This window comes from Platichthys flesus, chromosome 20 (genome assembly GCF_949316205.1).
Source record: "Platichthys flesus chromosome 20, fPlaFle2.1, whole genome shotgun sequence".
Lineage (NCBI taxonomy): Eukaryota > Metazoa > Chordata > Actinopteri > Pleuronectiformes > Pleuronectidae > Platichthys > Platichthys flesus.
This window is the reverse complement of record NC_084964.1, coordinates 20,291,932-20,307,833: the sequence shown is the minus strand read 5'-3', so window position 1 is coordinate 20,307,833 and position 15,902 is coordinate 20,291,932. Positions and strand designations below refer to the sequence as shown.

The following is a 15,902-nucleotide window of genomic DNA, read 5'->3' as shown; positions in this document are numbered from 1 at the left end:
TGTTTCCTCATGTCGTATTAAACTCCACTACAGGTTGTCATTCTCTAAAAACTGTGACCGATCTTTGATGCCACAATAAAGAGTGTTTCTCAGTTTTTGAAAAGCTGCCTCCGGGTCCTCGTCTCTGAGAGCTGGAAGTCTGATCCTTGCCATTTGCCACAGGACCTGAAATGATCTCAGTGCTTGTTGACATGCACCCTGCCATGGCTGTCTGTTTCTGCAGGGCACTCAGGTCAACCTGGCATCAAGCCTTGCTTCTTCAAACCACAACCCCCCCCCCCCCCCCCCCCCCTCCAGAGGTAACTCAGCCTGGCTGAAATCCCTGCATGGCGTGCTGCAGCGCCTGTGCCAACGTCGGCCTTCCTGCCAGCCAGTCGACCATCGGTACCATGAGGGCTTCAATACTCTGACAATAAAGAACAGAGCTGACTTTTTCTAAACGGATGCCAAAAGCTCCCTGAGGAGGCGCTGGTGGCTGAGAACCTGGCAGCGCCCGGCCGTGGCACCTGGAGCTTCCAGGCATCACATGGTTCTGGAGAATAGATTGGCTCAGGGGCCGGTGTCTGTGCTGGCAGCTCCTTCTCTCAAAAAACAATTAGGCCTTTGACATTCAGCAGATATCAGCCATAGGATCCACTCTGGCAAAGACAGGGAGGAGGGAATCCAAGCCAAGGGACCCCCCCCCACCAACCAACGTTCTTCTTTTATAGATGAGGAATCAGGGGAGGGAGGGCTGCTCACTTCTCATATCTCTGAGCTCATTAAGTGGAAAACAATCCAACAATAAAGAGTTCAAGATGTTATTTGTACATGTTCCAGAATCTGAGCGTTTTAAATATGTTCTTCTGTTTTGATTGCAAACTAAAAGCTCAAGAATCATATATCCAATGTAAAAGGTGAGTTCCTCTGTGTCTGTTCTGCACCAACAGCTGTACATCCTGCTTCTCACAGTTTACGCCCTGTTCTGGCCTTCCTCGCTGTAAAGTTCCCTTTTTTAATAAATTAAGTAAGAATTTTGCTGAGAGCTGATTCTTGGGAAACGACTTGTTCTACAAAACCCTGACTATCATTGAATTACAGCATCTGTATCAGTTCTGTGCACAACAGTGATTCAGGTCAGGAAGGAGAGATTGTGATAAATTGATTTGGAGATATTAAGGTTCAGATAAAGACAGTAAAACATAAGGTTGAGGTATCATTAAAAACACTATTAATTTAATAAAATCTCTCTCAAGTGATTTGATTTATTCAAACTAGCTCATTATATTGGCATTTAATAAGTAATTGAGATTAAATAAGCGATTCACTGCTAAAAAGCACAGTTTCTAAAGTTACTTTTCAATGTGGGGGGGGGAAACACTTTTTTATGGTTGCAGACAGATTGTGGAACATTAAATTTGAATCACAGTTTAAGAAAACAAGTGTTTAACGTGCAGAGAGAAAAATAGACATTCCCTCTGCTGAGATGTTTGTGTGTCAACACTAGATGTCAGCATTGCTGAGATGTGAACGCTGTCATCTGTAGAGAATGAACTACATTTACCATCATGCTTTGCGAAGAGAGCCAGGGATTGGTGGAAAATCTGCAGCATCAAGTAGCAGTGATGAGAATATGACACTACTTTCAAAATAAAAGCATTAACAATTTACTGAGGTTTTTTAAAAGACAATGTGTTCAGTCATGTGGCCTCTGCCTCTTTTAAAGTGTAGTTTAAACATTCATGTCATTGGTTTGCAGCCTGAGGGGTTTGATAAGACTTAACTAAAGACTGCAGTAGTCTGAAGTTATTGGGGTTCATTCTGTGGGGAGCTGGAATATGTTTGTTTGTTTGTTTTCTTTCTTTATTTTATTGTTCGTTTTATGTCTTGATTCGATCCATGGTCTTGAATTACATTGATGCACTGCATGTGTTTGTCTGTGGAAAATGTTTCATAAAAAGTTCATACAAATCATATTAATATAATGATGAAGATGAAGAAGATGATGATGATGATGCTGATGATGATAATGAAGATGAAGATGAAGATGAGAACGATTAATGTCAGAACCAGGATCTTGTGAGTCCATATTTCTGCTCCTCTCTTGCTTTCAGCTCCTGGAGGGTGTTTTTCTTTATGGTGCACATGGAAGTGACGCCTGTCAGCAGCTTTACTGTGAAATCCCGGAGCGGAAGCAGTGTGTGTGTTTGTGAGTGTGTGTCTTGCCTCTGGTCCTGGACGGCTGCTGCCACACTGGGCTCATCAGAACGGAGTCGAACCCAGAACCTTCCGGCCGCGGGTCCTCGACTGTCCTCAGGTCAGTGTGAACAGGATCTTTCTATCACGGGTCACTGGTTCCGGGTGAACGAGCCGAGCAGGGACGAGCTGTCATGGAGGCGCAGAGGAAACAGGCCTGAGATCAGTTGGGTCTGAGAGAACTGATCATTGTGTTACATCCCGTGTTCCTGTGCTGGTCTGACTGCTGACTTTAGATCTGATCTGAGGTGAAGGTTCATGTCTCAGGAGCTCGACTAACAGCTTCTCTGTGTCATCATCTCTCTGCTCGCTGGTCTTCAGGTTCCTCCAGGTTCCTCCAGGTTCCTCCAGGTTCCTCCAGGTTCCTCCAGGTTCCTCCAGGCTCCTCAGGTCCTCGCACAGTTTCACACTTTGTGCTCGTTTATCTTCAAACTACTTCCTGTTCTCTCACACTTTTCAGTGTCTCTGTCACATGAAGCTGATCGCTCATTGGCTCCATGGATCAGTGGATCCAAAGAAAAGGAACTGGCTTTATTGTGATAAATGATTATTAACTTCTGTCTTTTTTATTTGAAGAAATCTGAGGATCAGCTGTTTTTGTGGCTACATATGATCATAGATCAAATATGTGCGATATGTGTGAGATTTGAAGTTGTTATGACTTGTTAACAGTTCATAGACGATAGAGAAAACACCCATCTGATTGAGTATTTGCAGCTCATACTGGGAGTATTGTAATACTCAGGGTGTTCCCCTGTACTGTGATTCATGACATTTAACAGTTACTTCCTAATGAATGTGAAAGTCCAGTACCTGCCCTGATTGACAGGACGTGTGAGGCAGCAACAATCTGACCTGGAATCAGATCCAGTTTACAGTACGGAGAGAGAGAGAGAGAGAGAGAGGTCCAATCAGAGTCAAGACAACGAGGGAAGCAGATGCTGAAGCCACAAAACAATAGAGTTTTAAAACATGGCGACTTCATCCAGAGCAACTTTTCTCTATTGTTGTCTTGTTTGGTTCCATCTGACCTGAGATCTGTTGTGTGTCAGGTTTTATTTCTCTGATAAAACTGATTGTTTGCTGTGAGCGGCTCGTAGTTGTTACACATCTACAACTTGACAGAAACTCTGCTCTGTTAAATCTCAGCATACTCTGTCTGTCTCTGTCACACACACACAGACACACACAGAGATACACATAAACAGACACACACACAGTTTTCCTGTTCCTTGATAAGCTTGAGTTGAGATCTTGATCCATCCCAGTTGCCTTCGGGCCCGGTTCTCTTCAGGCCTGGTTCCATCTCCGGGCCCAGGACGCGCTGGGAGAACCTCACACAGTGTTTGAGTTGTGTTTGTGTGGCTGCTGCTTGTAACAACACGTTCTGTGTGAGAGGGAACTGAAGGTTATGAAAGTCCTGGAGGTGCAGCCACTGAGTGAGGACAGCACCTGACACCTTTCTCTCTCTCCCTGGCAGAATCCCTGTGATGCCCCAGGGCGGGCGGAGCTGGTCGGGGTCGCGATGCCGTACAAGGACCGTCAGAACCGCAGCTGTGGCTTCCTGGACATCGAGGAGAACGAGAGCAGCGGCAGGTTCCTGCGCAGATACTTCATCCTGGACACGCAGCAGTGCAGCCTGCTGTGGTACATGGACAACCCACAGGTTAGAGAGCATGTGTGCCGAGGGACTGAGGACATGTCCACCATCCTACTGGGTGTGGGGAGGTTGTCCTCGGGGACATTGGGAAGGAGCTTCACGTTAAACACACGATGTGACATTTCAAACTAAAGAGTAAAAATAATTACAGAGGAAGTTGTGGGTTTATGATACAGAACTAAACCGATCCACGGTTGAGGCTGAGGAGACGAGGCTGTGGAACAGGTTGGACGTGCACATGTGAGTGAGGTGATGATGCTCGGTGTCAAACCAAGCAGATAAACAGGAACCAGAAGAGAAAGTGCATTTCCCACTGTGGGGAATTCCTCTAACCCGACATGAGGAAGAGGTTTGACAGAGTTCTGACCCGGGCTGTTCATCATATGTTCTTTCAGATGGTGTTGATGACAGAGAGTCAGTAAGCCAGAAGGTTTCCTCTCCAGATCTTCCTCCTGCAGAGAGAGAGTGAAACACGTTAGTTCTGTGTCCGGACTCAAAGCTCCTGTAGATTGTTCTTAGTTCAGCTTCAGATCACTTTATTATATTTTACATAAACCAAATCATTTCCCATCACGTTTCCTGGTTTCCATTCGTAGACAGTTGGTTTGTGTTGATCTTCTTCAGCTGGTTATTCCGTCACGTTCTAACGTTATCAACAGAAACTCAAAGTTATTACTCTTTTGACGTTTGAGTCTGGATTTCCACCTCAAGCTGAATCTGTGTTTTCCTCTAATTCGACCTTTAATCTGAAAGAACAGTAACGATGAAGTAACATTGATGTTTCCTCCTGTCTCTGTTCAGAATCTGCCTAAAGGTGCAGAGAAGGTGGGATCTCTGAAGCTCACCTACATCTCCAAGGTGAGTCAGTCCTTCACTTAGAGACAAGATGGAGATCACAGAATGAATCTCTCTTTGATAACGTAAACTCTCTCTCTCCTGTTCAGGTCAGCGATGCCACCAAACACAGGCCAAAGGCAGAGTTCTGCTTCGGTGAGTCCTCCTTCGTTTCGCCTCCTCTTTCTCCCTCTCCTCCGTTTACTCCTCAGCTCGATCCACTATGGAAGAGCAGGAGGACTGAGAATGAGAAGAAACTGAGAGGAGGAAGGTTTTTTCAAAGAATTAAGTCAAAATGTCCAGAAGTATTTCAGAATGTGTTGAACAAACGTGAGGTGTAAACATTAAGGAGCCGGTCACATGACGTGAATCCAGAGAGTGTGTCTCCGGCCGAGGTTCACAGCACTTTGAGATTTGTTTGTCAAAGGAAGCAAAGGTTTTCTTCAGGAGGCGAAGGTTCACTGACACATTCACGTCTGAAGTTAAACTGTGAAGAAAATATCAAACCAGTAACGTCATCTTCTATGAATCCTCAAAGCTCATAAGTACAGAGTGGTGATCAGTGTCAGAAGAGATTGAGACAGAATCAGGTTTAGAACATAACTCTCCACATTTGTACTCTATTCCCAAACCCTCCTTCCTCCTTCCTCCTTCCTCATTCCTCCTTCCTGGTCCTCCTGCTCTCCTGTATCCACAGACTCTTTAGTCTCAGTGAATCTTAGTCCTCCAGCAGTGGTATTACAGAGGACTAGTTGAGCTGCAGCTTTCTGCCTTCAGCCTTTTCCTGCTCCAACATGCTCCCGTGCACGTAGCTCACGGTTTCATGGCTGAACGGCAGCAGATCCCTGTTTCCACTTTCAACATCTGGTGGAGAGACAGAAACCAGAAGGATGGAGGCAGGAGATGGATCTGCTTTTAGAACGATGTTCAAACATCACACACAGGTTCCAGGTGTTCATGCACTTTCTCTCCCTCCGTCCCGACCTCCTTCATCCCCCTGCAACGTTTCTCCTTCCTCTCCAACCTCCTCTTTCCTTTCTCTCCTGTGCTTCCTCTTCCTCTTATTCCACTCTCCCTCCCTCTTCTCCTCCAGCGGTGGCTTTACTTCCTCTCTTTTGTCCTGTGCTGCCTGTTGTTTTTCCTCCGGTGACCAACGGTAGCTTTTTGTCACTCAATGGGAGGAAACTGTACAATGACCTTGACCTGACCTGTGTGTGTGTGTGTGTGTGTGTGTGTGTGTGTGTGTGTGTGTGTGTGATTTACATCCTCTGGCTCAGAGAAACCAGAAACAAACTGATATTTTTAGCTCAAGATTTGCATTCAGTGAATTTCTCTTCCTGTCTTTTCTCGTTGACTTCATGTTTGTGTTAATGTTTCGAATCAGAAGACGTCACAAACTAAACAAACTAAACAAACTCAACAGACTCAACACTGTCATTCTGTTTATTTCCCTTTCTCTCTCTCTAAAGTCATAAATGCAGGAATGAGGAAGTTTTACCTTCAAGCCAATGACCAGCAGGACTTAGTGGAATGGATCAGTGTTCTCAACAACGCCACCAAGATAACTGTGAGCCCCCCCCCACAGACACACACACATACACACACGTACACACACACAGATGGATCAATAGCTGACCCGGTTTCTCCTGCTGTTGTGCGTCGTTGTGTTGTCGGCCTCCGGCTGCAGCAGATGGAAAATCCGCCATCAGGCCCGAGTCAGTTCAGATCAGGAGTAACAGAGTGTAAGGGGGGGGGGGGGGGGTGTAAGTAGAGTGTAAAGGGAACGTCACAGTTTCATGTTCACTCCATGTATTTTACTATATTACCTTTATCTATCATATTCCCATAAAATTACACTGTATATTATGTTATTATATGGTCGCAGTACGGTTCTGTACAAAAGAAGATCTTTCATTTCAAAGGTTGTTCTGTCTTTGATCAGATTTGATCAGATTTAGAGGAAAAACCTAAAAAGATGCAGATTTAAGTTCAGTTTTCGAGACAAGAGACAAGTTCTTTTAATAAAGGTCATAGAAAGATGAACTGATTCAAACTTTAGCCTGTGGTTAACGTCTTGTTGTGTTTCAGGTTCCAAAGCCCGGTGAAGGCCACACTGTCCACGCAGAGCCGCCACAGGACGTCCAGGGAATGAAGCAGGTCTCCTACAAGACTGAGATCATAGGAGGGGTCCCTATCACCACCGCTACTCAGGTAACACACACACACCACACACACACACACACACATACCGTGTCCGTGTCTGTTAGCAGCAGCAGCACGTTCAGTCCTGTCCGGATCGGTATGCAGCCACGAGCACATGACCCCCGGGGAGCGATGGCTCAGACAAGTGACGGCTGGTTTTCAATCTGTGACTCAACTTTAAATAAGGAAACATGAGTGAAGAGTCGCTGAGCAGAAGAACTCACTTGTTCAAGAGGATGGACTCAGTTACTCATCAGAGTCTGGTCGTTTCATAAAGGTGAAGCTGCAGAAACATTCAGGGGCTCAGGGACGTAAAGTGTGGGGGGGGTGTTGAGTGAGAGAGGATTGAATCTGTGGCCCATGTGACCAACTCTCTCCTCACAGGAGAGGAAATGAAACATGGACGTGTTAGAGAACATGTGTGTGTGTGTGTGTGTGTGTGTGTGTCAGGAGCAGGGAGAAGGGCAGAACGGGGGGGAGCGAGGAGCTGTGAAGCGGACTCAGAACCAGCTGCCCTACTTCCTGTCCAGAGGAGCCCAGGACCAGGCCGTCATCAAGGCCGGATACTGCGTCAAACAAGGAGCTGTGGTGAGAGAAAGATCCCATCATGACACCTCAGGTTCCCCTGGAGAGGAAGATCTCTAATCTGCTCTTCTTCCTCAGATGAAGACGTGGAAGAGGAGGTACTTCATGCTGGAGGAAAACGCTCTCAGCTACTACAAATCAGACCAGGTGGGAAATCCACGACTCATCGTCTGGGAGAAACACGTCTGTGACCAGGTTCCACAGTGCACGTGACCCTCAGCTGACTGACACACACACACACACACACACACACACACACACACACACACACATGGTCTGTAGTTGTGAACACATTAATGCAGTCCCTCGCCTCGAACATTAACCATCATATATGTAACCACAGCTCTCAGTGTGATGTTCTCAAACACCTACTCACACACACAGAGACACACATACACTCACACATACACACACACACCCACACACAGTGAGGCTTGTTGTGCCTGCAGGGAGTTGTGTGTCTTCACCAGCAGCAGCTTGTTTCCTGAATTCCTCCACAGAGCAGGGAGTCGTAACCTCAGGCTGTGTGTGCACATATATGGACACACCCTGTGTGTGTATGTGTGCGACAGTGTGTGTACATTTGTATGACTCCTGATCAGAATCATGTTTGTAGCCTGATGCTTTCTGAATGATGATTACAACCGTAGAAAAAACATGAAATCTGAAAGTGAATATATTAAAAACCATGTTGTGATATCAGATTTTAAACTCTCTCAGTATTTCCAGCTCAGTCTTTATATGTGTGTCCCTCAGAGTGAAGGAGCCGTGGAGGTTCTCAGCTCGTCTTCGTTTTAGCCAATTAAATCTGTGATGACGTGTTTGACACGGACCACGAGCGACTCACAAACGTTTGTAGAACGTTGTGTTAACGACCTGCGTGTGTTACTCAACCCTTTGACTGTGAGGCTCTTAATGCACCAGGAGACTCAGACAGATCCACGCCTCCTGCTCCGCGTCCGAGAGGAGACGCAGGAGAATCAGCTGTGGTTCACCACACCAATAAAAGCTCTTTAAATAGACTTTAATTGTCAGTTGCTAAATGTGATGAGTCAGTGGGGGAAGACCAGTGCTGAGCCAGTTAGTGCTGTGAGCTGGTGAGAGAGGAACACGAGGGACCAGCTGCTTCTTCATCATCTTCATCTGTCCAGTGGCATTCCACAGAGTCCACGCTGCTTATTGATTAGATGTTTATGAATAATAGAACTGGACTTTCTCACCAGTCTTATTTGTTTTTCTGGCCTTAAAACATTAAATATTCAGCTCTAAATCAGTTACTGTCGTTTATTGTGATGATTTATTTCACAGGAAAAAGTGATAAAATCGTAGAAGCTTAGAAACGACTGATTGGATGAGTGGTTCAGGTTTAATATGATCTGAGTCTTTGCATCTTTGTGGTGCAGTGAAGTTGAGTGTTTGTGTCCTCGTCCTCCCACAGGAGCGCGAGGCGCTGAGAGTCATCGCTCTGAAGGAGATCCACAAAGTTCAGGAGTGTAAACAGAGGTAACTGGTTTGAGATCAGATCGGGGCTCACAGCAGAGGGAAGCCTCACGTCAGTAACATGCTTCTGTCTGGTTTCCTGCAGCGAGCTGATGATGAGGGACAATCTGTTTGAGATGGTCACCAGCTCCAGGACCTTCTACATTCAGGTGACAACTAGGAAGACCACTGTCTCTTTTCATGTCTTCTATTGTAAAATGTCCATTAACATCCCGCGTCCTCTCTGTGTGTCAGGCTGACAGTCCAGAGGACATGCACAGCTGGATCAAAGCCATCTCAGGAGCCATCGTGGCTCAGCGTGGCCCCGGACGCTCAGCCAACACTGTATGTACCACATGCATCCCTCTAATGGTGTTCAGTGAGGGAATCGAACCATAAACTACTGTCAGATCCTGATAAGATCAATAATGAATCCTCTGATCAGTGACGTCACTTTAAACTTGCTCTGATCTTCTCTACGTGAAGAAAGAGCTGGGTGCTGTTTAAAGCAGGTGCTCCCCCTGGTGGCAGAGGAGAGCTCTGCAGCAGAGACACAGTTTAAAGAATCATTCACTGAGAAGCTCGATCTCGACTGAAGCTCATATTTCTATGATCACAAATAAATGACTGTTTGTTAGAGTTTGGTTAGTTACAGATCATGTCATATATGTTACACATACTGCAGAATCACAATGTTTATACTAATGTTTTTACATTTTCAGGATTTTCACAACATGATGATGGCTTCACACACACACACACACATACACACACAAACACACACGCACACACACACTCTCTCTATCTTCTTTCCCCCCCAGTCTCTTCTCTCTGTTTGAAGAGTTTGCTTCCAAGACCACATGATATCCACCAAAAGAGAAATAGATTACATGATTATAATGCATTTTATAATTAAAACAAATAAGGAAACTCTTCTGCATGAACAGGCTGAAGTGTGATGCTGAACAGAAATATGAAAATATGTAGAAACAATCTGTGCAGCATCACATTTCTCCCTTAGACACACGTTAACAGTTAAAGATAACGTGCGTGTGTGAAAGTGATTATTGGACGTTTCTCTTCTGGATCCTCGTCAGATCAGTGAATCCTCTGTTCAATGGATTTGTGGTTTCCTGGAATGAAGCTCTTCACGTGACTGTAACTGAGCTTTGCTGTAAACTGTTGTTTTCAGGTGCGTCAGGCCAGAAGGCTGTCCAGCCCTTGTATACAGAGGTATACTCCCTTCTGCAGTGGGGAATGCAGCACGTATGTGACCCCGTGTCCCCCCCCCCCCCCCCCTCCCCTCCCAACCAGCCTTTCACCCTCATTTCCCCTTCACGCTGCAGGTTTCATCTGCATCATCAACGCAGGGCGAGAGAAGCTGTAGCTTCCATGTAACGTTAACAACAGAACTCAAGGCGTCCTTCACCGTACGAGTCGGTCCCGCTTCGTTTTCCTTTCCATCCTCACGACACCGTCACTCATCTGGAATCTCTTCTCTTCACTCGTTTATTCCTGTCTTAACATTGCAGTGCTCCTGACGTCCAGCAGGATTCCACCGACCCCAATTCCTCATGACTCTTCTCTCCTCTAACCCTCTGTCCTGTTGTGTTTCTCCTTTGTGTGTGTGTGCGTTTGTGTGTGTGTGCTTTTCAGAGAGTGAGGTCTGACAGTGATGTACTAACCTTCCCAAAATGAGCCCCGCTGCTACTTCCTGCCCCCCCCCCCCCACACTGCTGCTCCTCGTCCAATCACCTCGTCCCTCCGCCCCTCAGCTTCCTTAGCAGCCGCCTCTCGATCCTCTCCTGCTCCTCGGCAGCTGCAGCATCAGGCGCTCGTACGTGTTGCATGTGACATGTCATGTGACCCTAACCCACGAACCCGTGTGTCCTCTGTTCACTTCACTCTTCATCTCAGCAGATAACACGTCAGGTTATTATCACTGGAGTCACGACCAATGATACATCAGCAGTTGTTTGAGGTGATTAGATCTGACTCATGTGAATGATGAATATTAACTTTGACATGTGATGTTAAAATGTGCTCATTGTTTATCTCACAGAAAGTTAAATAGTGGTTTTATCCTTTAAGGGAGAAAATCTAATCTAATTTATGGGAAGATTCCTGGAGGCGTTTTCTGGAGTCCTGAGATTTAACAACATCCAGGCAGAAAGAATAAAGAATGAATTATCATAACAGTGAAGTTGTGGTGGAATAAAAACAAACGTTGACAGAAGTTTGTCTCCAGCAGATTAATAAAGTGACAGAATAAGAATGCTGATGATTCCTGAGCAGATTCTTGAGGGAGACATTTTGATGTGAGCTTGAAAAGACTCTGGACTGAATGAGGAGAAAAGCTCTGACCGTGTTTTGGAGTTAGTTTCACCTTCTGTTATCTCTTCTCCATCTTTTTTAATCCATTCATCATCCGTCCACAGACACTTTGTTCCATCACCTCATCCATTCATCCAACCAGCCGCCATTCAACCATCTCTCTCCTGCCTCTGACTTCCTCTCCTGCCTCCTTCTCTCTCCAGGAGCACAGTGACCAGTCCTCTCCGTCCCCAACGTCCTCCTCCACCTTCTACTACCCCCTCGAGCCGGAACTACACTACCCACAATCCTCAGCGGGTTCTCAGTCTCACGCTGGACACGCCCCAGCCGGACGACTTCCTGGGCCTGCTCCCCTGGAGGCTGAGCCGGTCGGGGACAGGGCCCCTCCCCCCACGCTCCCGCCTGTCGCTGCAGGAGACGTCCCAGTCCTCCCAGTGACGGAGAACCATTCACCCTGGAAGCACCGCAGCGGAGAGGAGGAGCTTAACCGCTGCCCCCCCGAGAAATCTGACCTGCAAATTACCCTCATTTGATGAAGATCAAACTGATGATCGACAATCTCTTGAGGACACACACACACAAACACACACTCACTTTTACACACTTATACATGAGCTCCGTATGATCCTCCTACTGAACTGGGACCAGTTGGTTCCTTCCTGGGAACATGTTTTTAAAAAGTATGTGCACACAGATTGCATCTTCTTCTGCTCCAGTTCCCTTCTGTCGTCTTCCAGCCTTCTCTTCACCAGAGGTTGCTGCTGACAGACACACACACTGTGTCTGTCACCAGATGTTGCTGCTGACAGACACACACTGTGTCGTACATGAATTCTCACCTTTTCAGCCGTCTTGACAAACATAGAGAAATATCAACCTTTCACGCTTTATAATTTTATGCTCCACAAACGCAGCGGAGCGATGTTCCAGCTTTGCTCTTCATTTTTATTATTTTACTGCGATTTTGTTCATACACTGTAAACAAAGATGGACGACAATCATCTGAACTTTCTCCCACTGTACAAAAGTTCAGCTAAAAAATCTAAGATATCCTCATCCCGCCCTTTAAACATCACTGGAGTGTGTCCAGTAGTGATCGAGGTGTGAAGCCGTGGTTCAAGGTCCTGACTTTAGACAAGTTCAAATACGTCTCAGCTGTCAATCAAGACGTCTCAGCTGTCAATCAAGACGTTTCAGCTGTCAATCAAGACGTCTCAGCTGTCAATCAAGACGTCTCAGCCTGTTTCTTTATCCTCAAATAACTGATTCCAACCAAACTGATCAGAAACACCTGAACAAACATCAGAGAGAGAAGAACGACCTGAAATGACAGAAACCATCTGCTAACATGGAGGAGACAGGGTTATTGAGCTATACTGCAGCCAGCCACCAGGGGGCAATCCAGATGTTTTGGCCTCCTTTTGGGAGGTGTCGTCCATTTTAATTTACAGTGGCGTGACTGTAGTTTGTTTATAAGCTGAGTTTCAGATATTTTCAAACCTGTATAAGCTTTTTATAGATTTTAGAAAGATTTTTAAAAGATGAAATTGTCTAATGAAACAATCTTGAATTCTGTTCCTGATGTGAAGTTTTCTGTTCTTCACAGAAAACCTCCTGAGCTCAGTGCGTAAAGTCAAACTGTTGAATATAAGAACTCAAAGAACTCTGCTCTTTGTGTCATGTCTTCATGTCTTCGGGACTGAAGACATGATTCTCTCCTCCTGCACTAAACCTCCATGTCCCGGTGTTTAACTCCACCTGATGTCATGTGTTGGTTTAAATGTTTAGATAAGGATCTTAGTTTGAAAGATGTTGGCAGACACACACATGTTGTTCATTTGTAAAAGTTGTTTTTGAGCTTTCAGCCGTTTTCAGGTTTTATTTCCGTCGGCTGTGAACGGTTGTGGGTTTTACTCTTACCTGGTCTGATGTGCTTTTATTTTGATAGTTTCTATTATTGACAGTGATGAGAGAAAAAAATGTATGTTGTTTACTGACTTTTATACACACACACACACACACACACCCTGCGGCCCCATGTTAAACAGACACTGGGTTAAGTGCCTGCATCTAAAGAGCTGATAAGAAAGAAAAGAGCAGTTTTGACCCTTTTTGTGTTTTTTCTTGATTCTTGGACCATTTGCTGTATTTATTAAAATAAACTTTAAAATAAGTTTCACTGGATTCTCTTCTCTTCTTTGACAACTGATGGAATGAAGGAGATAAGTGAAGATGTATACAGATATGTAGTTAGTAAATAAATACAAGTTCTGCACCGAAGACATTTCAGGTAGAAGACTAAATATGACTAAATGTCCACCGGGGGTCACTATGTCCAAATGTTGTAAATCTCTTGTATGTCCCTCAGTTTGTCCTGATTTATTGAAGGAAGCCTTCGTTCTTCAGGCTCTTGTCTCATCAGGTTGAAACTGTCCACACAGAATCATCGTCTTGGGTCGTGACCTCTGGACGACGGCTCAGACCCACTGCACCAGAACAAGCTGTGGTCACATCCCACACCTCCATGAACGAGAGGAGCGTCACTGGGCTGGAATGTGATCTGGACATTTATAAGAGTGGATGCACGTCCCTCAATGGACGTCTGACAGCTCAGATCGCTGCAGCGTCCTGTAGAGGGACTGCTGTGAACCCCCCCATGACTCACAGACACAACAACCTTCATCTTATTAGTGACACCTCGGTTACATGACCATAGAACCAAATGATCTGTGTCAATGATGAATCTTCACACGAAGTTGGAAATAATCATTTTCAGGTGTGATAGTAACAACCAGAAGAATCATTGGATTCTCTGCCCATTGAGCAAAGTTCAGTTTGTTCACACTACAGGCACAAAGCAGAAGAAACAAGACACAAGTTTTAAATTAAAACACACAAAAACAAATCACCTGAATGAATACAACAATAAGACCAACACAACACAAGTGAGAGTGAGTGAATAGGATTAACATCTGCACATGTGCGTGTGAACGTGGCCGTTGTTTATGCAGAGGAACCAAACTGTGTGTAACCAGGCTGCAAACATCCAAACACCTTCACTTCATTGTGTAACATCTGTTCTTCTCCACAACGTATTTGTGCGTCAGGTTTGTGTGAACTGCTGAGACCTCACAGAGAAACTCCCGTCAACGTGACGTCTGGTCCAGATGTTTCCAGCAGCTACAGAAGAGTCTGATTTCACAAACTGTTGATGTGACTGAATCATCAGCGCTGAGTAAAGATGGAGACCTCCTTCTTAAAGCTGCTGACGTTTATCACAAATAAATGTTTCAGACGTAAACATCTAGTGTAGATGTTCAGATGAAATCCAAAACGACCGATTCCCCCAAATCCAAGTCTCAGGCCACTTTTCATTCTGTTGTTGAAATGGAGACTATCTGAAGTGTAGAATAAACCTGGGAGGTGTTTCTGGACGGCGACGCTGACCTCAGATCAGCCGCCTGGTTCTCCTGTACGAGTCATATCCACAAATACTCAAAGACAAAAGGTTTATTTCCTGTTTTACGAGCCCAGAGCCTCCCAGAGCCTCACAGGTTCCTGCTGCTTGAGAAACACACCAGGGTCAAAGGTCAGGGGCCAAAGGGTTTCATCAGGAACCTTTCATCAACAACATGCAGCATGATTGGCTGGGGACCAGGATTTATGTTTTCCTCATCTGAACAGTAAACTACAGGAAGAAGAAGGTTTCTGGTTGGTCTGCTGATCTGCTCCTCGTTGTGGATTTGTCCTGGTTTGACCTTCGGATGTGGAAACGTCAGGTCGTCATTGTTTGGTTTTGTTTTCCAACAAAATCAAGACCGAGCTCAGATGTTTTCTTCTGATCGCTCACTTGCTGCCAACGTCTGAAACCACAGACGTGATGCAGCAGCGAGCTGGATGAGGCAGAATGTGCTGAGGAGAATAATCCCTGGACCTGAGTCATCTGAAGACACACGTATACGAACACACTCGGACAGACACACAACCAGCGTGTGTGACGATCTGACAGCTGCACATCAACAGTCCCCAGGTTCCACTTGCTTATTCTCTCTTTCCTCTTTCACACCGTCTCATCGCTCCAACCAGGACACGAACATGAATAAACCAAAATGTTATTGCAGAGAAGTGGAGTTGATCTATAACACGCACACACACACACGCACAGACACACACTGGGTTTCCTGGAAAAGCAGAGCACATGCTGGAACGGCCTCCAGTGGACCTCACATCAGAAACAGTTGTGATGAGATGTTCAAACAGTTCATCATCACGTTTCCAAGATGAGGGATGAACGTTCAGTCTCAACGTTTAACCGACGTGGCAGAGAAGTCGAGAAGGTCTTCAGAGATACTATTCAATCTGCTGTCAATGTTTTAAAAATAAACTTAAATCTAAATATTAAAGTTAGGTCAGAACTTGTCATTGCATAAACTCCTCTGACACAAACCCAGTGGAACCCCCCCCCTCGTGATATGAAAAATCACATACTGATAAATAAGTGAATAAGAAGTTGATTCCTTCTGAAGGGAAAGGAGAAAGGATGGAGGAGGATTCTCTGGACTTTCTGATTATT

The 15,902-nt window shown here is 45.4% G+C and overlaps 1 protein-coding gene across 5 annotated transcripts; it reads left to right on the top strand.

The window, feature by feature from the left end:
• The first annotated feature begins 2,168 nt into the window (after positions 1 to 2,168).
• Positions 2,169 to 13,508, top strand: plekha1b (pleckstrin homology domain containing, family A (phosphoinositide binding specific) member 1b). 5 transcript variants are annotated; one of them, XR_009924798.1, is made up of 13 exons: positions 2,169 to 2,296; positions 3,716 to 3,901; positions 4,697 to 4,753; positions 4,840 to 4,885; positions 6,199 to 6,296; positions 6,818 to 6,940; positions 7,382 to 7,519; positions 7,595 to 7,663; positions 8,955 to 9,019; positions 9,102 to 9,165; positions 9,251 to 9,340; positions 10,652 to 10,832; positions 11,533 to 11,659. XR_009924798.1 is itself a non-coding variant. In XM_062413917.1 (13 exons), exons 2-13 carry the CDS (start codon positions 3,761 to 3,763, stop codon positions 11,765 to 11,767), a joined length of 1,200 nt encoding a protein of 399 aa, XP_062269901.1. In that variant the 5' UTR covers positions 2,169 to 2,296; positions 3,716 to 3,760; the 3' UTR covers positions 11,768 to 13,508. The 5 variants fall into 5 exon arrangements, 4 of the variants coding, with proteins under 4 accessions (XP_062269901.1, XP_062269903.1, XP_062269902.1 ...); XM_062413917.1 differs by lacking the exon at positions 10,652 to 10,832 and adding an exon at positions 10,188 to 10,261 and having other exon boundaries at positions 11,533 to 13,508; XM_062413919.1 differs by lacking the exon at positions 10,652 to 10,832 and adding an exon at positions 10,916 to 10,976 and having other exon boundaries at positions 11,533 to 11,671.
• The last annotated feature ends 2,394 nt before the right edge of the window (positions 13,509 to 15,902 follow it).

Coding starts and splice junctions, on each gene's coding strand:
- plekha1b (XM_062413916.1), top strand. CDS start 3,761: ATGCCGTACAAGGACCGTCAGAACCGCAGCTGTGGCTTCCTGGACATC. Junction 3,902..4,696: donor GGTACATGGACAACCCACAG/GTTAGAGAGCAT, acceptor GTCTCTGTTCAG/AATCTGCCTAAAGGTGCAGA. Junction 7,664..8,954: donor GCTACTACAAATCAGACCAG/GTGGGAAATCCA, acceptor GTCCTCCCACAG/GAGCGCGAGGCGCTGAGAGT.